General features: G+C 51.7%; 1 protein-coding gene and 1 long non-coding RNA gene across 2 annotated transcripts; both read right to left on the bottom strand.

Moving 5' to 3' along the window:
* Positions 1–9,668: 9,668 nt before the first annotated feature.
* LOC115640528 lies at positions 9,669–20,498 on the bottom strand. Its single transcript, XR_003997892.1, has 3 exons — positions 20,393–20,498; positions 20,094–20,096; positions 9,669–9,679 (listed from the first exon to the last, which is right to left on the bottom strand). It is a non-coding gene; the product is annotated as an uncharacterized LOC115640528 (long non-coding RNA).
* LOC115640526 (interferon-inducible GTPase 5-like) lies at positions 12,494–15,314 on the bottom strand. Its single transcript, XM_030543361.1, is given in 3 exon segments — positions 12,494–14,153; positions 14,155–14,316; positions 15,298–15,314. Coding segments are annotated over 3 exon segments (1,329 nt in total). The 5' UTR covers positions 15,300–15,314; the 3' UTR covers positions 12,494–12,988.
* Positions 20,499–21,428: the final 930 nt, after the last annotated feature.

Raw genomic sequence — 21,428 nt, 5'->3', positions numbered from 1 at the left:
TAAGACCATTGCTTCTTGTCCTGTCCTCAAAGGCTAAGAACAATTTTTCTCCCTCCTTCTTGTAACAACCTTTTATGTACTTGAGAACTGTTACCCTGTCCCCTCTCAGCCTTCCCTTCTGCAGACTGAACAATCCCAGTGTTTTCAATCTTCCCTCATAGGTCATGTTTTTTAGATCTTTAATCATTTTTCTTGTTCTTCTCTGGACTTGCTCCAGTTTCTCCACATCTTTCCTGAAATGTGGGGCCCAGAACTGGTCAAAATATCCAGCTGAGGCCTAATCAGTGTGGAGTAGAGGGGAAGAATGACTTCTCGTGTCTTGCTGACAACACTCCTGCTAACACATCCCAGAATGAGGTTTGCTTGTTTTGCAACACTGTGGACTCATCTTTAGCTTGTGATCCACTAGGACCCCAGATCCCTTTCGCAGTACTTCTTCCTAGGCAGTCATTTCCCATTTCGCCTGTGTGCAACTGATTGTTCCTTCCCAAGTGCAGTACTTTGCATTGGTCTACATTGAATTTCATCCTATTTAACTCAGACCATTTCTCCAGTTTGTCCAGATCATTTTGAATTTTAATTCTATCTTCCAAAGCACTTGCAACCCTCCCAGCTGGGTATCACACAGAGAGTACACAAGCTTTATAGGTGTATTCTCTGTGCAATTATCTAAACCATTGTGGAAGCTATTGAACACAGGGTACAGAACCATGCTGTGTTGTCATTGGCACCAATGCAGAAAGGGTCTAGAATGCTGATGTGCTGTCTCAGCAGAGCTGTCCACCCGTTTTGCAGTGGTGTGAATGAGTTTGCAAGGTGCTGGCAATGGAGAATCTTTCATCCCTCAGACGGTCCCGTCTAATTTACAAGGAGTTTGTGATGATCTTAGGGGCCAGTTTGGAGCCTGCATTTCCACGTGATGGAAACTGAAAGCAACAGACTGAGCTGCCCCTTTCCTAGAAATGAGAGAAAGGCAGGAAGCCACCCTGGCTCTCAGTCAGTAAACAAAACTCTGGCAGAACTTAATTCTTGCACGGAAACACAGGGGAGGGTGTGGCATTTGGAGCTGTTTAGCCTGGCATCCATCCAACAGCTGCACCAAAGCTTCTCTTCCTCCGCAACAGAAGATGGATCCATATAAGATATTACTGTGATGAGGTTGTCTCAGAGTGAGGGCCCTGCACCCGCGGCTCCCTGCTGTTCACCATGACTCTCAGCCAGCCAGTAAAGCAGAAGGTTTATTTATACGACAGGAACACAGTCCAAAACAGGCCTTGCAGGCACAGACAACTGGATCCTCCCCAATTAGGTCCATCTTGGGGTCCTAGGAGCCCCATAGCCCCCTTGGGAGTCAGAGCCCTGTCTGTCCTTCCCTCCATTCCCCAGCCAGCTCCCATCCTCCAATGCAGATCATCTTCTCAGGCCAACACCCGCCACTCAGCACTCACAGACCACAGTAAGAACAGTCCCAGTTCGTCACAGAGGTCCCTGGGGTGCAACATGACGTGTGGGGCTGCCGAGCCTCTTTTTCCCACCAGCCTAGGCTGCCGCTCATATTGTGCTGCTGATATCAAGCTACACCCCTCTGATAGGCCCTGCACTCACACAGCTATCCACAGGCAGGGAAACACCCCATTGAGTTCCATGGACGCTTCTCCCAGCCGCTCATGAACCAACAATAGAGACGTTCCAGCAACTCCCCCTTCCCACCCACCCCTCTGCAGCTTCCCAGCCTTGCACCGCACACTGTGCCGTCTTGTCCTGGTCAGAAGCCTGGCGGGTGTGAGCTCATCACCCAGTTCACCACTTCTACAGAGGAAAGCGCACGTGCGCAGCCCTTTTTGACCTGAGCAGATTTTCCAAGCACTTCAACCAAAACACACTGGTTTAGGTAAAATATAGAAGAGATTTATTATCACACAAAGATAGATTTTAAATGATTATAAGTGGCAAGTGTAGACATCAGAGCTGGTTACTTAAGAAACAGTTTACATTGGACAAACTTAACAGGATTTGAATCGAGCGGTGTCTCTATCATAAACAGATAAGTTAATAGAACAGAAGTACTTCATATCTCTTTTGCCTGTAAAGGGTTAACAAGATCAGTGAGCCTGGCTGTCACCTGACCAGAGGATCAATCAGGGGACAGGATACTTTCAAATCTGGATGGAGGGAAGTTTGTGTGTGTGCTGTTAGTTTTTGGTTGTTGTTCTCTCTGGGGGCTCAGAGGGACCAGATGTGCAACCAGATTTCTCTCCAATCTCTCCGATACAAGCTCTTATAAGGTCAGAATAGTGAGTACCAGGTAGATAAGGCGAGTTAGGCTTATGTTTGTTTTCTTTATTTGCAAATGTGTATTTGGCTGAAAGGAGTTCAAATTGGTACTTTGCTGAAAAGATTTTAATTTAAACTTGTAAACTTAGGCTGGGAGGGTATTCCCAGTGTCTATAGCTGAAAGACCCTGTACCTATTCCCTTTTAAATTTACAAAGATAATTTTTACCTTTGTTCTTTTTTTAATTAAAAGCTTTTCTTGTTTAAGAACCTGATTTTTTTTTTATTCTGGTGAGACCCCAGGGGATGGGGTCTGGATCCACCAGAGAATTGGTGGGGAGAAAGGAGGGAAGGGGGAGAGAGAGGTTAATTTCTCTCGGTGTTAGGATTACTTTCTCTCTCAGGGAGAGTCTGGGAGGGGGAGAGAGAAGGAGGAAGGAAGGTGAATTTTCCTCTCTGTTTAAGATTCAAGGAGTTTGAATCACAGTGATCTTCCAGGGTAGCCCAGGGAAGGGAAGCCTGGGAGAGGCAACGGTGAGGGAAAGGGTTTACTTTCCTTGTGTTAAGATCCAGAGGGTCTGGGTCTTGGGGGTCCCCAGGCAAGGTTTTGGGGGGACCAGAGTGTACCAGGCACTGGAATTCCTGGTTGATGGCAGCGCTACAGTCCTAAGATGGTAATCAAGCTTAGAGGAATTCATGCTGGTACCCCATCTCTTGGACGCTAAGATTCAGAGTGGGGAATTATACTATGACAGTCTCACCCTGACAGATGGTACAAAAAGGTCACAGAGCCTCAGTACATAGGCTGGGACTCTCCTCCAGCTTGGGACCACCTCCCCCAGTTCAAAATCTTTGTCCACCAGACGTGTTTCCAGGTGTAGAATAATGTGGGGAGTGAGGCCAAGTGATGATGTCACTTCCCCACTTTATAATTTCTTGCAGCTCGCTGAAATGATCTATGCTGCAACATGGAGGTCAGTCAGTCCCCATTGGTCAAGCAGTCTCCATTGCTTACCTGATCTCTCTGAGAAGTCTCCGTTGCATACAGTTGCTGGGACAGCGGATTCTTTCCTTGGCGGGTGTTGATGAGCCATGAACCGCTGTCTGGCTACTCCATTGTTGAACCTGAAAGGTTGGTTGTGGGTGTTCCCAACCTCACAGTGTATTTCAGTAACATACCCAGCAGTACTTCCTAACTTTACATACAATGATAGCACATACCGTCCCACAGGATATTAACGTTCAACAGAGCAAGAGTTTTAAAAATGATGCCTCACAAGGCAGACTGAGTACAAAACCTATCATAATGATATGTCAGTGGTGAATAAGGGGGTTCCAGGGTACTGCTTTGAGGTACGCCTGTCATTAACAAAAATCCCCTTTGGACTTCATTGGGTGTCTGTGCAATACCCAGCAAGGACCTTGATCTAAGTCAGGGGTCAGCAACCTTTCAGACGTCCTGTGCCAAGTCTTCATTTATTCACTCTAATTAAAGGTTACGTGTGCCAGTCATACATTTTAATGTTTGCAGAAGGTCTCTTTCTAAAATTCTATAATATAGAACTAAACTATTGTTGTATGTAAAGTAAATAAGATTTGTAAAATGTTTAAGAAGCTTCATTTAAAATGCAGAGCCCCCGAGACCGGTGGCCAGGACCCGGGCAGTGTGAGTGCCGCTGAAAATCAGCTTGTGTTCCGCCTTCGGCACTCGTGCCAGAGGTTGCCTACCCCGGATCTAAGTCAAGGTCTGTGCAAAGATTAGCTGTGACAGGTGCTGAGTAGAAAAACTGCTTAGCCGACCCTCTGTCACTCCAGCTCCAATGACGGGAGGTGAATTGGAGCTGGGTAGACCACCTGGCCCTGACTGGGGAAGTTTGAACAGCTGCTGCCTCATCAGGCTGGGGCTGGCTCAGAATCCCAGGGGAAGGGAGCCAGGGGGAACTAGAAAGAGGAAAGCTGCACTAGAGGAAAGGCAGGGAGGGGAAGCAGAGAGAGATAGCTTGGCCCCTCTCTCCTGCTGGTGGACTGCAAGAAAGGGACTACTTGTGTGGTGGAAAGGTGGTGGGAGCCCAGCCTGTAAATACAAGCACCAGGTCTCTGTGTGACATTCTCAGCCCGGTGGGGCAGGAGCCAAGGGGGGCCCTGCAGCGACACTGTTACACTAGCATGACGGGGTTGGGTCCCTGATCTCAGTCGGCACAGCCCTGGTGCAAATAATAGTAAAGTTGTACTCTAGGAGGGTTTGGAAGCATCTGGCGGTTAAACCCCAACCGGAGACTAAATTCTTAAATTGCTCCTGTCAGATTTCTGTTTTATTCCTGAGCTGCAGCCTGAGCGCCTGCTGCTGAGTTTAGACACCGACGTGCTTGTTGAGGCTGAGCTTAGAGTTGACCAGGTGTCTGGGAATCGCTGACACTGCTCAGACTAACCTGGTAGGGGCAGACTGTAGTCGCATTGTTTTGGGCTCTGATAGTGGTTGGTTCATATGATGTTGTGAACCAATTTGTTGCTACACATTTGCTGTGTATTCTGCAGTCAGGAACCAGCGTGTGTTCTATCTCCCTGCTCCATGTACTCATTGCCCAGGGTTTTATTATTCTGACTCTTGCAGACACACTTTAATAAACTGATGTGACCTGGCACTTTGTGCATCTGATCTTTATTGCTCTTCGAAAAACACAGATTAAGGGGCGTCAGTTGCACCCCGGCAGGTTGAGTATTTCTACTTTGGGAAGGGAGCAGATAGTCAGCTGAACACCAGGAATATCCAGAGTTCTCATAATTAATCATTGCAAAAATGCGGTAAGGGATGTTGAACCTCATGGTGAAGGGCTTAATCTGCTCTTATTGATGGGGGGGGAGCAAGGCATACTATGGGGAGAGGTTCTCCCACATCTGCTACTGTGAGGTTATTACATCTTCCGATGGATCTCCAGTGCTGGCCACTGGCAGAGGCAGGATACTGATGTAGATGGACCTCAGCTCTGACCCCATCTGGCAATGGCTACATTGCAGTGATGAATTTCGGGACCGGATAACTGTATTTGTTACACCTTCAGGCCATGGCTTGGGATCTAACCTTCCTCCAGACTGCCGGTCCTGCCCAGTGCCCGGCTAACACTTTGGCACACACATCACTTGGGCACAGATCTGTGTTACCGGAAGGTGTTAAAGGCTCCCCCGTCTGCCCCCACCCTATGAGCTGCTCCCTTTTCTCTCATTTCATAAAATAGACAGCTGTGACCCTAGGTAACAACTGCAGAGAATACAAATGCATTCAAAGACTGAAGCAAAATTACTAAATAAAAACCTTATGTGATTTTATGGGTAGAGTTTTCTGGAGACCCCTTTTGTTGAATTGTCTGAGTGACTCAACACATGGGGGAGGCAGGCAGAGGTAGAATATAGTGAGAAAGGGGGTTTCCCTGCTTTTGCATTTGTTTTTTCACCTGGGAAAATATGACAAAAGAAAATGAGTTTATGAGTGAGCCAAGGTGGGTGAGGTAATGTCGTTAATTGGACCAGCTTCTGTTGGGGAGAGAGAGAAGCTTTTGAGCTGCTGATTGAAGAATGATGAGCAGCTCCAGGAGGTGTTCCTTTGTCTGTGTTTCCTTGCAAGAGAAGGGCTGCCAGAGTTTTGCTTGCTGATGAGAGCCAGCCCCTCTTCCTGGCTTTCTCCCATTTCTGGGAAAGGGGCAGCTCAGCCTGTTGCTTTCGGTTTCCATCAGAGTCAGATGAAAATACATGCCCTAAAATGGCTCTTGGGACTGTCAGAAGCTCCCTGTAAATCAGATGGGGCTATCTGAGTGATTTAAGATTCTCCATTGCCTGCACCTCGCAAACTCAGGCCTTGTCTACAGTGGATTTTGTTGACAAAAATATTATTGACAACCAAAAAGCATTATAATCACATCGGTAGTGCATGTTCACATTACCCTTCATGTGCTGACAGAGCACATCCGCACTTGGTGCTTTAACGTCAACAGTGAGAGCAGTGCACTGTGGGTAGCTATCCCCAGGTCTAGGTTGGATATTAGGAAACACTATTTCCCTAGGAGGGTGGTGAAGCACTGGAATGGGTTACCTAGGGAGGTGCTGGAATCTCCTTCCTTAGAGGTTTTTAAGGCCCGTCTTGACAAAGCCCTGGCTGGGATGGTTCAGTTGGAGTTGATCCTGCTTTGAGAAGGGGGTTGGACTAGATACTTCCTGAGGTCTCTTCCAACCCTGATATTCTATGATTCTATAATTAAAATGCCAGTAGGCCGGTCCTGACCTCTTTGAACTGAGCGAGGCCGTCACGGTCACCAGATGATGATCCGAGAATGGGCCCGGCCAAATGCTGGAGTTGTCAGCCCGTGACAGATGGAAGCATGGTTAATAAATGTGGTCCAACCGGGAGTGGTGTGACCGATTGTCCTCCACCCGGACACAGGTAAAGGTGCTATCATCATCTGGGTGGTGGTCGTGCCAGATGTCCACCAGGGAGTGATGGTCCATGATCTCCCTGAGGATGCCCGCATTAGCATAGCAACTCTTGACTCCTGAGTGGTCCCGGTCTTCAAGGGGGGTGTTGAAATCCCCACCCAGGACCAGGCACTTGTGCAGATCCAGAGTGCCGAGGAAGGCCAACACCTACTGATAAAACACACTCGTTCTGGATCTGTGTTCAGGGCATAGACATTGACTAGATTCAACACCAGCCCCTCCGCAAAGGCCAGGACATGCAGCAGATGGCCCAGCATGACCTCGGCAACCCCCAGCACCTCGGGCCGTAGCTCGGGGGAGAACATGGTGGCCACTCCAGCCTAATGGGCGCTGAGGTGGCTGAAAAAAACTCCATCCCCCCACTCCAGCCGCCAACTAGCCTTGACAGCTGGAGCCGTGTGGCTCTCCTGCAGAAGGAGCACAGAGTACCCCCCTGAAGGAAGGAGAGCACCTGGCACCTGCGGAGACCCACCCTACAGCCCCAGGTGTTTAATGTAGCAAAGATGATAAGTTTCATAGAGGGCTGGGGTGGATCCTCACAGGCCAGCAAGGAGTAGCAGAATTTGCAGGCCTGCTGGTAGGCCGCGATGTCCTGCCTCCTGGTCCCTCGTCTCTCCTCCAGAAGGGCCTTCATGGCCCAGAAGCTGTGATGGAAGTCCCCCAGAACTGGAAGGCGAGCTGCACCTTGCCCTTTGAGCCATGGGTGTCCTCCAAGAAGGGGCGCAGCTCGTCCCTCTGTGCAGCGGGAGGTGCGGTAACAAGCCCGCTGCCGTTCTCCGGCTGGGCCCCTGAGAAGACCTCGCGGCCCATCTGGAGACTGGCAAACACAGGGCTGTCCCCATCCCCAACACAGGAGAGTTTGGCGTAGGGAATAGTTCAGCCCCCACAGTGTCGAGGAGAGACACGAAAACCGCCCTCTGAGGGTTGTCCATGCGCAGTGGAAACGAGACAATCTCAGGGGTGGCAGCAGCATGGGAAGTGGAGGGGAGAGGGTCGGTTGATGCAATGGGGGCAGGAGTGGGGCCGAGAGTGGGATCAGGGGCAGGAGCAGGGACTGGGGCTCAGGCAGGCGAAGGCGAAGGGGCAAGAGTGTGATCAGGGCAGGGATAGTGACGGGAGTGGAGACAGAGGCAGATTCATGGTGCGGCACTTCTTGACTGGGGTTTGGGGCTGAGGGGACTCTTCGGGGGGGACTCCTCGAGCGGGACAGTGCCGCCCCATCCTCTGCTATGGTCTCAATGGCCGGCACCTCCTGTGTGGCAGCATCAACCCCACTCAGTATTTTTCAGGGGGCCTCCTCTCCCGACTCATCTGGCTGCTCAGGGCCTCGTTTTTAGCTGCCTTATTGGTCACAGACTCACAGCTCATGTGCAAAGGGTAGAATTGTCTTAGCAGACAGAGGCAAATGGACAGCAAAAGCATGAAAGCGAGAGGCAGGGGCACCAGAACAAGGGTACCAACGAGCCCTGGCCCCAACACTTTTAAAAATGGGAGGATTTTGCCTTCCCACTTTTTAATGGCTATAAGGGTGAGCGATGATGGGAGGAGGCAGAGAGCAGCGAGTGGGGGCAGAGTGTTGAGGGAGAAGAGGCGGCGCAGGAGTAGGGCCTCAGGGGAAGAGGCAGAGCGAGGGCAGGGGCTCAAGGAGAAGGGGTGAGGGTGGGATCTTGGGGGGATGGGGCAGTGCAAGGGGCAGGGGTTTGCGGATAGGGGCAGCATGGAGGGGGCATGATTTGGGCACTAGTGGCCCCCCCCATTTTTAGGGACCTTCAGTCACTGCTGGCAAAAGGAGAAATTATATGGAGAAGGAAAGTAACCAGGAGGGCGGGGAAGGGCCGGTGCAAGGATGTTTCGCTCCCCCTCTCCGCCCTGAGGCGCCCCCCCCGTGGCAGGTCCCCCCCTCCGCCCTGAGGGCCCCCCCGCCCTAGCTCATCCCTGCTCCGTGCATGAGCACCCCGAACACCCCATCGCTGCCTCACTTCTCCCATCTCCCAGACTTGCGGTGTCTAAGCTGATTGGCACCGCAAGCCTGGGAGGCGGAAGAAGTGAAGCAGCCACGTCATGTTTGGGGAGGAGGTGCGGTAGGGGTAAACTGGGGTTGGGATTTCCCCTGCGTGCCGCTCTTCCCCCCCTTACTTGCTGCAGGTGGCCCTCCCCATGCTTCCCTGCCCCAACTCCCTCCGCCTAAATGCCGGTGGCGACCGAGGTGGCCAAAGATCCGGCCATTGCAGTCGCTGCCAAAGAAAATGGCACCTCCCAAATCCCAGCACCCTAGGCGACTGCCTTGGTCACCTAAATGGTTGCACCGGCCCTGGGGAGAGGGGTGTCAGCAGGAATCTCTCTCTTATCCCAAGTGGTGTTTAGCAGATTCAGCTGGAGCTGGTGGTGTCACATGGCTCCCTCTCTGACCAGCACGTCTCTGAGGATGAGGAGAACGAGACCCAGTGGTGTCACGGTGGACTCTGGGGTCCCAGGAGACAGTGGGGGTGGCAGCCTTGCTGGTGAGGCTTGTTTCTCTCAGTCCCCCCATCCCAATGCTCCTATTTAGTGACCACCAGATACACAATATTGGGGGGAGGGGATGGGTCTAGTCCCACTGACGTTAATCACTCAAAGGCGCTCTGGGGATTTGAACTGTGGAAGGTTCCTCCCATTTCTGGACTCTCTCAGCTCAATGTTGTGCCAACCTGGGACATCACCTGGAGCCCGGCCGAGCCCATAGCCTGAGCCCAGGTCTTTCCCCTCCTGCAGCCCATCTGCCCGTCTATTCATCTCCTGCTTTGCTGACTTTTGCAAACCGTTTGTATGACAGATTGAGCTGGACCTTTGTCACCTTGGACATGCCAGACTGAGGCTTCTCCATGAACAGTTCCTAGGTGGGCCAAGACCCCATAAGGGACAAACCCCTGAAGCCCCTTGTCCTCATTCACATCTCCTGTCCTTGGGGAGCTTGTGAGGGTGGTAGGGCCAGAGCCTTGTTCCTGCTGGCTTTAGGGGAGAGGAGGTTGGGGGTGTCTGAACAGCAGGAAACCTGGAGGAAGAGTAGGGACATATTCCCACCAGTCACTGCTGCTCCATGGGAAATACGCTCTGTGTCTTCCCCTGAGACTCAGGAAGGTTTCTGTGATTCCCAGACCAGCCTGGATTCTCTTCAAGGTCTGATCCTGACCTTGTCCCCGGGGTATCCGAGCACTTTCCAGTCGGGTGTTATATGAGGTGACTGACATTTGTCACGTGTGATTTGGTGCCTCTCATCCTCGCTTTGCGCTGTGTGTGCAGTGGGTTTGTTCTGGGAGGTGTCACTGGCTGGCCGGCCCTTTAAGGCAAACCAAGCTCAGCCTGGCCTGTGAGCTAGCAGCGAGTCCCCAGCTGGGGGTGACAGGGCAACTTACTGATAATTGGTGACCCCGGCTGGGTCGGGGCCAGGAAAAGACGATACAAGGGAGGGGGAACCCAGGTAGGGGCAGACCCTGGAGAGAGGAGTGTGAGCCCTGGGGCCTGAAGTCCATCAGAGAGGGCAGGTACCGGAGGGAGCTCTCTGCTGGCAACTGCTGAAGGGCAGAGGGACTGAGTGAGGCCGTAGCTCATTTACATATCAACTGTGGGTGGCTTGGGGACATTGGGGTTAAATGTGGTTAAGTTTCGTTGTTGGGCTGATACTGTGGAGAGTTCCCTGGTGGGAACCAGCTGGGCAAAGCCTGAACAGTGACTGGGCTCAGGGTCTACATTCACCTAAAGACTCTGGTGCAGGCTCCCTGTTCCAGCTGCTGAAATAATTGTAACAGCCCCAGAACCGCAAAGTGGTGGCGGCTTTAGGTTTAAGGTCCAATGGACGTGTCCCCGCACAGGTTTAATCCCACTTCTGACATCATCCTAGCAGGACAGGGGGGTCGAGCCCCAAGGACCCTGATTCTCCTGCAGCCACAAACTGTGAGCGAGGGGCTGGGAGGCAAAACAAACTGAATCAGCCACTCAGGGGCCAATTGGTCTGGGCTGTGACAGATGCGCCCTGAGACAGTAGCTGGGGGAAGGTGTTGAACTGTAAATGTCAGTCCCAGCTCACACCATCCTTCCTCTTCCCTCCGCCAGCAGAGTTCTTCTCTTTAACCCTCTCTTGACTGTGCTGGTGAGTGGGCGCAGATTTGCCCAGCAAAGGTGCCCAGAGCAGATACGGGTTCCCAGGTTACTGGGTGGGGGCTCAAGTCACAATTAAGGAACTGTAGAGAATCCCCTAAGGTAAAGACCCCATCCTTCTTGCTGGCGATGCTGCTGCTTCAGGGTTTTGTTTCTTTTCCTCACAAACACCCTATGACTGCATTCCTCCCCTCCTTATTACACTCCCCAATTAGTGATACTCGAGGGAAGAGCTCCTGTCTACTCAGAGCAATGCCTTTAAGCAATGGTGAAATTCAGAGACACGGGCTCTTAGTCCAGATTAAATGCAAATTTATTATAATTGAAATATTAAATCATTTCTACAAGACAAGAGAGGCCCATTCTGGAGGTGTGAAAGTATCGCAGAACCAGACCTCTAATCATTATGAAAAATAAAAGCTACAAATCAATGGGTTATTGAGGGAAGGCAGAGGCTGAGGCACTGGCTATACATATGGCCAGACCAGCTGCAATGTATCGAAGTCTCCAATTGCTCAAATGAATTGTTCAATCATCGGCTCTTATAATAAACTACAGAAAAGGCTCCCACTGAGAATGGCAAATCAAGGAGCAATAGATGTACATAAACTCAGCATCAAACACTAGAGCCTCTCTCCGCACAAACTCACCAGCCGTGAATGGGGGCACAGCCCAGAGCACAAGTTACAGCCACACTCAGACAGGTAATTATCAAGCAGCCCATATGGGTTTATCAGCCAGACACATCTTGACCCTTCTCCATTTAAATCCAGGGCCACTCACAGGATTAATAGCACAGCCAGACACAGGTGCTTCCCTGGACAAATCTACCTGTGCATAATGGGCTGGTTAAACCTATGAGCATAGAGGCAGAATTACAAGGATCAGTCTAAGCATTTCTTAATCTATTATTGTCTCAGAGTAACATCTGTTGGGAGACGGCCCTGTTGCGCTAGGTGCTGTACAGACACAGAACAAAAGGATAGGCCCCGCCCCTGCCCCTGAGAGCGACAGTCTAAGACTAAATAGCAACAGAGAGTCCTGTGGCACCTTATAGACTAACAGACGTATCGGAGCATGAGTTTTCGTGGGTGAATATCCACTTCATCAGGTGAGCGTTCTTGCGTCTGACAAAGTGGATATTCGCCCATGAAAGCTCATGCTCCAATACGTCTGTTAGTCTACGAGGTGCCACAGGATTCTATGTTGCTTTTTACAGATCCAGACTAACATGGCTACCCCTTTGATACTTGAATCTAAGACTAGACCAAGCAGGCAGGTGCTCCAGGCAGACAGGGGAATACAAGGGAGCAGGGAGATGGTTGGGATAATGCAATGAGCAGCGCTCCCAGAGCTCAAGCTGTGGGCCATTGTCGAGGGATCCGGAGGGTCCATGGCGGGGGTGAGGCTGAAGGAGGTGTTTGCAGGAGGTCAGTCAGGGGGCTTTGTGGGAGGTTACAGGCCGCTCCTCCCCAGACAGGGGCAGCCTGGGGGAAAGTGTGAAAGCGTCTGTGCTCAAAAACCTGTTTTGTTGGCCTGGGGTCCTGCGGTGACGAGGGAGGAATTGGCACCAGGGAGTCGTCACCCAAGCCAGGTCAGGATTTAGGGTTTTTACGATTGTGTCTGAGTGAATTTACTCACATGCCCAAGCCCAGGCTGCAATTTCAGGGCAACGGGAACCAAGAAATGGAAAATCTGTGGCTAGAACAAGTCATCGTTGGTGTCGCTCCCTGTCATTTCCCGGAGAAGAGTTTGATGGGCTCTGCCATGGCCCTGCTCTCTGCTGGGGCCTGAAATAACCATTCCCTGAGGTCTCTGCAGAGAGCATGAGGCACTCGGGACCCTGTGGAGCTTTATCACAACTTGGCCTCTTTTGCTGGGGAAATGAAGACAAAGCAAAGAACAGGGTCAGTCAGGATCCCCCCTGTCCATTTTATGGCTGAATTAAATTCAATATGTCATGGTGGGTGAGAGACCTCAGTGGAAATGGGGCTCAGAGCTCAGTTCTGGTGAAGTTTCCCACCTGATGCAGAAAGGCAGCAATTTTATGAGACTTTGAGCTCCGAGCTCCAGCCACGTGCTGATGTTTCTTCCTTTCAAGGGGTGCGGGTGTTTTTGTCCATTTTCTCCAAGTTTGAAATGGCTTCGTCCATAACCACCTCCAGAACTCGTACAGCATCAGCAGCAACATCATCCAGGAAACTCTTCAACATGAAGTATGTGGTAGGGAGAGAAACTGCTGCAGCTGCCACAGAACCTACCACAGCACCAGCCACGGGTATAAATTTTAAAAACAATGTAGCATATTGCACTGCCCCAGCTGCGCACTTGGTCAGTAGCTTAAATGCAAGATCTTTTGTTATTTCCTCACACAGAGGGTACTTTATAACGGCCTTCAGCTCTGCAATGGGCTTGTTATTCTGTCTAGCTAGTGCAGCGAGAGCGTTTTCACTGAGACCGAAGTCCCTGCAGTACTCTTTCAGGGACGTCACCAGTATGGTAGCATCACAAGCAATGGAGAGACCCGGGAGAGGAATAGCAGCAACTGCGCATGATACCACACTTTTAAACCATATCCGTGTTTGCAGCTGTTGTTTTTTCTTCTCCAAGATTTCTTTAGAAGTATTGGACAGAGATCGTAGAAGAGTGAGTCTCTTGTGACTGGGGAGCTCATCCACTAGCGTTTCCTGCAATTTGGGAAAATCGTACTTGCCTAAGTCCAATCTAGATACAAGAAAAACCCGTGGGGAGCCCCCCCCTCCTGTTTTCAGCCATTGGATGCAGTTCTCTCTGATGCCCTCGAGGATCGCACTCTCACTGTACTGATGTGGCCTTTTCACAGAAGCATTGCTCTGCTTCAGTTTTCCCTCCGCGTCATAGTATCGGTTTTCATTTGTCAAATCCTGATCCACCTTGGAGCGCACAAAGAAAAACTTCTTCCCCAGTCTCTGGATCTCCTGGGTGAGTTGAATGTCGTCGGATGTGAAGCGGGTGCAGGAGATGATGATAAAAAAGTCGTAGCGGCTGAACTGCACCTGTTTGAGGTACGTGTCTGGTTCAAACTTTGGGGACCCGATCCCTGGCAGATCCCAGATGGTTACATTTGGGTATGTAGGATGTGGGTAAGCAGTGGGCTCCATTGTCGTTTCATTCACCCCCGTCTCAGAAGCACCTTTATCTGTATCCTCCAGGCCCCGGATGGCATTGACGAAGGACAATTTTCCAGAGCCTGTCTTCCCCGTGACAGCGATGTTGACTGATTTTATCAGCCATCTCCAGAGCCTCTTTCGCATTAGCAGCTGCTTCATTGAGATTTCCTTTCCCAACAGCTGCCTTCAGTGCTTCCATATCCTCTTCAGGTATCTTGGGAAGCTCGTTATCATCTGACCCAGCCATGGCAGCTCCAGTGCACTGCTCAGCCTGCCTGCAAAGAGACAATGAGATATTCCATGTACAGTTAGTTTAGACAGCTCACATGTGAAGGTCCAGTGGGAGTTTGGGCAGGAAATGGGAAAGGTGGAGTTAAGGTGATACTTTTCACTCAGCTCAAGCACATAACCTTAACTCTGCCCCCTTAGGAATGCCAGGAGAGATACCCCCTCTGTTTTTCTGGGGATGGAAGGGCCCACACAACGTGTGACATGTGAGGAAAGGATTAGTATTTTCCCAACAGGAAGCCAAAGAATTTCCTTACAGAAAGAAGTAGTTTCCCACAAAGTGCTTGGGATGGGTAATGGCTCCCAATCAGCCTGCTGGGGCTTCTCCCACCTTGCAGATCTCAGCGAGTCCACAGGGAAGGGAGGAAGAACCCCAGACCCCTCAAGCCTTCTGTTCTCTACACAAGCTCTAGCCCTTCATCCCACCTTGAATCTAGAGCAGGAGTCTCCTCCTAGAGCTTCCAGGAGAGCCAGAGTGTGCGGGAGAGGGGACTGGGTGACTATCAAGGGCTTGGACAAAGGCAGGGGCATTTTTCTCCCTTCCTGTGTGCATGAGGAGAACCCCCACTGGGCCTCAGTCTCATTAGTTCTACCAGTGTCTGCAATGGAGCTTCTGTCGGCTTAAGCATATCACACAGGATGTGAAATTTTTCACAGCCCTGAGCGATGTAATTAGGTCGACCTAATTCTGCAGTGTAGACCATCTCTTAGAGGAAGCAGAGGGACAGAGTTTCTTGGGCACAGAGCCCACTGAGGGCAGGCCTGGGGATTTTGGAGCGAGGAAACTGCCTGTGACTCTTTCTGCTGTGTTCAGAAACTACAACTGTGTGTGCGCTCTGTGCAAATAAACAAGATCACACCAAGACCAGACCTGACTTGTCTTTGATTTCTCCTCCTAATGCAACTAGCCCTGCAAATAATGGTGAACCCTATGGCCCCAAGAGACAAAAGCATTAAGTGAGACTTTCATTTTCACAATCTCCCTCAGTCATTCCCTGTGCCTGTAGAGAGTCATTTATGGAGAACCCCCTGGTTGCCCAGTCTGTAGGATAGCGTCAGAGATGGTATGAATTGTCCTGTGGGGGGAAAGAGGGAAAGTTAGTTTAGACGAGCTGGAGCGGCTGCTGCTGTTGATGCTGTCACAGTCTGACCCTGCCGGGTTTAAGGCAAATCCAGACAAACACACACAAAAGGGGAGAGGAAAGAACAGCAAAGGGAGAAAATGCAGCTTCTGTCCCTGGGGCTGACTCTCACTTCCAGCCATGAGTCTGGAGAAACACAGGCCCAGCCCATGGTCTGACCAGCCTCTCCTGCACCTGGCAAACTCATGCTGGCACCTGGATGTTTAAGGCCTCGCTTTTAGCTGCACTATTGGTCACAGGCTCACAGCCCACGTGCAAAGGGTAGAATTGTCTTGGCCAGTGAAGCTGAATCCTTAGCAGACAGAGGCAAAAGGCAGAGAGAAAAGGGGTAGAAATAAGGCGGAGAAGCACAATGCCCTAAGACGGACTGGGGTGTCCTCAAGAATCCATCTCACATCCCAGGTGGCGTTTAGCAGATTCAGCTGGAGCTGGTGGTGTCACGTGGCTCCCTCTCTGACCTGCTCTGGTCAGCACGTCTCTGAGGATGAGGAGAACAAGGCCCAGTGGTGTCCCGATGGACCCTGGGGTCCCAGGAGACAGTGGGGGTGGCAGCCTTGCTGGTGAGGCTTGTTTCTTTCAGTCCTCCCATCCCAATGCTCCTATGTAGTGACCCCCAGATACACAATATCCAGGTGGGGGGATGGGTCTAGTCCCATTGATATTAATCACTCAAAGGCGCTCTGGGGATTTGAACTGTGGAAGGTTCCTCCCATTTCTGGATTCTCTCAGCTCATTGTCGTGCCAGCCTGTGACTTCACCGGAGCCCGGCCGAGCCCATAGCCTGAGCGCAGCTCTTTTCCCTCCCTCAGTCCCGTCTGTTGGTCTCCCGCTTTGATGACTTTTGCAGTTTGTGTGACAGGCTAAGTTGGCCTTTTGTCACCTTGGACATGCCGGATTGTGTCATTGGGGCCAGCGCTGATGGCAGGGGGACAGTGCCCCCTACTGAGCACGGTGACCCTAGCGCCATACTGGGGCATTCGGGCCAGCACAGACTGTGAGGGGAAAGCACCTTCAGTATAAATCCCACCCCACCCCTTGCAGCACCGCACTGCCCGTCGAGCTCCCTGCCCCTTCCTGAATCCCCCCAACCTGCTCCCTGCAGCACAGCACCCCCTGATGAGTCCCCCCCCTTCCTTGAAGCATGGCACCCGTTGCTGAGTCCCCTGCCACCCTCACTGCAGCGTGGTGCCCCCTACTGAGCCTCCCAGTAATACAGCGCTGCCTCCTGAGTCCCCACCCCCGGTTCATATCCATGCAGCGGGGGGCTCTCTGCTGAACCTAAATAACCCCTCCCTGCATGAGCCCCTGTCCCATCCCTGCAGCACGGCAGCCTTTAATGATAGTTGTAGCCACCACAGCTGAGATTTCTCTCCCCGGCCCTGTTGACAGCTACACACTGGGAACGTTTCACAGCACGACCATTAACCCTAAAGGATAAAATTCTGTCACAGAGATCATGGATTCCAGGACTTTCAGAGACCTCTGGGACATTTTCCGCTTCAGCCCTGGGGTGTGTGTGTGGGGGGGGGAGATGTCAGCAGGCTCGTGCCCCGGAGCTCTGAGCTGCTGCAGCTGGTGCCTTAGGGCCCTGAGGCACCGCGGGCCCTGGAGCTGTCAGCAGCCACAGTGCAGGTGCTAGACCCACCCCCCGACCCCCCACTGTGGGACTCGGGCTCTCTTCCCCCCGCACCATGGGGCTCGAGCTTCAGTCACCGCCCATCAGCCCCTCCCCACATTATTTTTGGTTATTGCCTGCGACCTGTCCCTGACTTCCTAAAATTAACCGTGACAAAATCTTCACCTTACCCCCAGCACACTGTAACGCAATGTACAGAAGAAAGGAGAAGCCCTGAGGAATCACATGGCAACCACGTGGCCTAGTGGAGAGACCCTTGGACTGGGACTATCCCTAGCTCTGCCACTGGTCTGTTGAGTGACCTTGGGCAAGTCACTTCTCCTCCCTGTGCCTCAGTTTCCCACCTGTATAATGGGGATACTGATGTAAAGCTGTTTGAGATGTCCTGATGTAAAGCACCATGGAACACTTCGGTGTTTTGATAATTACCTAGGCACAGTAGCATGGCAACTGCAAACCTAGGCAGGGACAACAGCTGTGTAAATGGCCACGAACTCTCACCGACAACCATTTCTCTTTCAATTTAAAACACTAGGAAGTTAAATAGCAAAAACTTCACTGAAGCAGAGTTCAGGTTGCCCAGTGAGAGCTCCTGCCCTTCCAGAGCCGTGAGTTCAGCAGAACTCCAACTTCAGAAACAGAGTTAGGGCAAAGGCCCACATCACCTTAGCTCTGCCCCCTTAACTCTACATTTCATGGTCTTCAGACATTTGTGACATTCTGGAAGGGCGCAAGGTGTCACTGGGCACCTTTTCTCTGTGTTAAGGAAGGTTTTGGCTGCTTAATCTATCCCTGCCCACCTCCCTGGAGCACAGCACCCCCTCCTGACCGTCCCAAACTTCTGCTGAGTCCTGCCTCCCTGCAGCACCACACCCATACTGAGCTCCTCGCCCCCAGGGCCACCTGGGTGAGGGGCAAGTGGGACAATTTGCCCCAGACCTCGGGACCAGCAAGCCCTGACCAAGAATCCCTTTCCTCACCCAGCGGCAGTCTGGGTCTTCGGTGGCACTTCAGCGGCAGGGGGCCCTTCAGTCACTCAGGGTCTTTGGCAGCATTTCGGCGACGGGTCCTTCAGTGCTGCCGAAGACACTGAGTGATTGAAGGCCCCCCTGCCGCAAGCCTGGGAGGGGAGGAGAATTGGAGCGGCACCGGCATGCGTGGCAGAGGAGGTGGAGCGGAGGTGAGCTGGGAGGGCTCCCCGGGTGGAATTAGCTTCCGCGGGGGGGCTCCCTGGGCAGGGTTAGCTGCAGAGGGTGGGTAGCTGCTGTGGGGGCCGCAGGATCCCCAGGTGGCGGGTTGGGTTAGCTGCCATGGTGGGTGGGGTTAGCTGCTGCAGGGGAGGCTCCTCTGGTGAGGGAGTGGGGGGGTGGTTAGCTGCCGTGGGGGGGGAGGGGGCACAAGGTGGATGTTTCGCCTAGGGTGCAAAACTTCCTTGCACTGGCCCTGCCCCACCCCCTCAACTTCTTGCAGAACAGCCCCCCTACTGACCCCTCACCCCACTCCATGCAACATGATGCCCGTAACTGATGCCCACCACCCGACTCCCGCAGCACAACATGCCAGCCAGCTACCTGCAGTCCAGTGCTCCCAGGACCGGCGCTAGGGGTTTTAGCGCCCTAGGCACACGGCAATTTCACCACCCCGTGCGCTGCTCCCGCGGCTCCGGTGGAGCTGCTGCAGTCGTGCCTGCGGGAGGTCCACCGGAGCCGCGCGAGCAGCCGACCGTCCGCAGCCATGACTGCGGCAGCTCCACCGGAGCCGCCTGCCGCCCTCTCCGGCAAAACGCCGCCCACCAATAATCCTGGCACCCTAGGCGATTGCCTAGGCCGCCTAAATGGAAGCGCCGGCCCTGAGTGCTCCCAGCTGAGCATCCAGCCACATTCCCTGGGGCATTGCGCCTCCTATGAGACCACCAACCTCTCCTTGGAGCACAGCGCCCCCTACTGAGACGCTGCCCCACTCCCAGAAACACAACACTGCCTAATTAGCCCCTGACCTGCTCCTTGCGCCCCAGTGCCCCCAACTAAACTGTGGAAGGCAAGTCGCCCCACCATTGCACCCTCCTCCCCTCCTGGTTGCACCTATGGTTTAACAAGCCGCGACCAGAAAAGAATCTCTCACCATTAGTCCCGAAACACTTCCGTTCTTCTCAGCTTTATTGAAGTAGAACAGATGGGCCAGTCTTCAGTTGTGATCTCGACACACAGATACACAGACACACACACACACGGCTCCTCCTTATATACTGAGCAGAGACCTTGATCTGATTAATATCGAAAGTGAAGGCAGCAAGTCTCAGATCGGCTGCAAAGCTCGTCCCACACCCACAGGACAGACTGCCTAAGCAGGCCTGTTTGCTTCCTCTTCAGAGATGGTAAACAGTGTAATTGCCACAGTTATGTTACCAGGCAGCTCTTTCTAAGCAGGCACATTTATTCTTAAGCTAAATGCAATACAGATAAACCATATTAAAAACAATAAAAGTGTTTTATTTGGTTGTCATGGTGATAGACTCTTGTGTTGCTATGGCAACTGAGTTAGATTATTAGGGGATAGCCCAGCCTGTTTGGGCTGGCGGTTGGTTAGTTCTGTGTGTAGCAATAAATGCTGCTCCAAGGTTTACAGTTCTCTGTGTTTCCAGGGATTTCTTCCTAAACCTGTTGTCCCCAAGGATCATATAACAACGAGCCATGAGGGTGGGATCTCTGTGCTGCCCCAGCAACAGAAGGAAGTAGAAGATAAGGTACAAAAACAAACAACCCTCGTTTGCTGCTGGAAGGGGGTGATAACTGGCTTGTTTGCTCTGACTGTGCAAACTGAAACTAAAACCATGGCTACACTTACAGGGCCACTAGAACCTTTTGAGGAGACTATAGTGCAATGGCCTGTGTATACTGAGCGTTTTGAGCTTTTTGTTATTGCAAATGACATTACAGAGGAGAAGAAGGTGCCAATATTTGTAAGGGTTGTAAGGGCTAAGACCTACTCCCTGCTATGCAGCTTACTACACCCTGTTAAGCTAGAGACCAAATCTTACAGTGACATTGTGGAAATCCTGGGGTCCCATTTTTCCCCAAAACCACTGGTAATTGCTGAAAGATACAGGTTCCACAAAAGAGCCCAGAAAGAAGACGAAATAGTTGTACAATTTGTAGCAACTTTGAAAAGGCTTGTGGAACACTGTGAATTTAAGGAGATGTTGAATGATGCCCTACGTGACAGGTTAGTGTGTGGCCTGCCCAGTGAAGCTATATGGAAGCGCCTATTGACAGAGGCTCCACTTACCTTACAGAAGGCCATTGATATTGCTGTCTACATGGAACTGGCTACAAAGGAGGCACAATCCATCGGTGCATCCCCTAGGGTGCATGAGGTGTCACAAGAATCTACCCACAAAACTGTGGGGAGTCAGGAATGTTACCCCTGTGGTAAGCCGGGTCACCATGCATCAGAATGCTGGTGTAAGGACCTGGTGTGTCGACACTGTGGCAAAAAGGGACACATTGAGTGTGCCTGTAAACAAAAGAAAAGGAGGCCTGTGGTCTGGCCAACCAAAAAGAGAAATCTGCATATCCTAGAGCAGACTCAGGATGACCAAGGAGATATCTCCTCACAAGAAAAAGAGCCACTGGCTTTGACAGTGTGCTCACATGAATTCTGGGTAACCCCATTGTTGGATGGCAAACCTATACACATGGAACTGGACAAAGGTGCAGCTGTTTCGCTGGTCTCAGAGACGGTGTATAAAGAAAAGCTACAGCATCTTCCGCTTAAAGCAACAAAAACAGTGCTGAAGACATATCCGGGAGAAGCTGTGCCCATGCTGGGCACTACTGATGTTTAGGTGGAGCTCAATGGACAGGCTGCTAAATTGCCAATGTTTGTGGTGAGAGGTAATTACCCAGCCTTGATGGGTAGGTCTTGGCTTAGGAAGATCCAGCTGAATTGGGCAGAAGTGCACCAAGTGACTAAAGAAGAAACCGGTCTTACCACTATACTAAGGAAACATGCTGCTGTTTTTGGAGAGGATCTGGGACATATGAAGGGAATCACTGTGACATTGAACATTAAACCTGACAGTCAACCAAAATATCTGAAAGCCAGAACTGTGCCATATGCCATCAGGCCGAAAGTCGAAGCGGACCTGGAGCACCTGGTCACAAATGGAGTCCTAATACCAGTTACCCATAGCCCATGGACAACTCCTATCGTTCCAATAGTGAAGAAAGATGGCTCTCTCCGGATTTGTGGTGATTTTAAGGCCACTGTCAACCCAGTGTTATGTGCAGAGCAATACCCGCTACCCCGCATCCATGACCTC

Source organism: Gopherus evgoodei, unplaced genomic scaffold (assembly GCF_007399415.2).
Source record: "Gopherus evgoodei ecotype Sinaloan lineage unplaced genomic scaffold, rGopEvg1_v1.p scaffold_31_arrow_ctg1, whole genome shotgun sequence".
Classification (NCBI taxonomy): Eukaryota; Metazoa; Chordata; order Testudines; family Testudinidae; genus Gopherus; species Gopherus evgoodei.
Note: the sequence above shows the minus strand (reverse complement) of the source record. Positions and strands in the feature narration are given on the sequence as shown.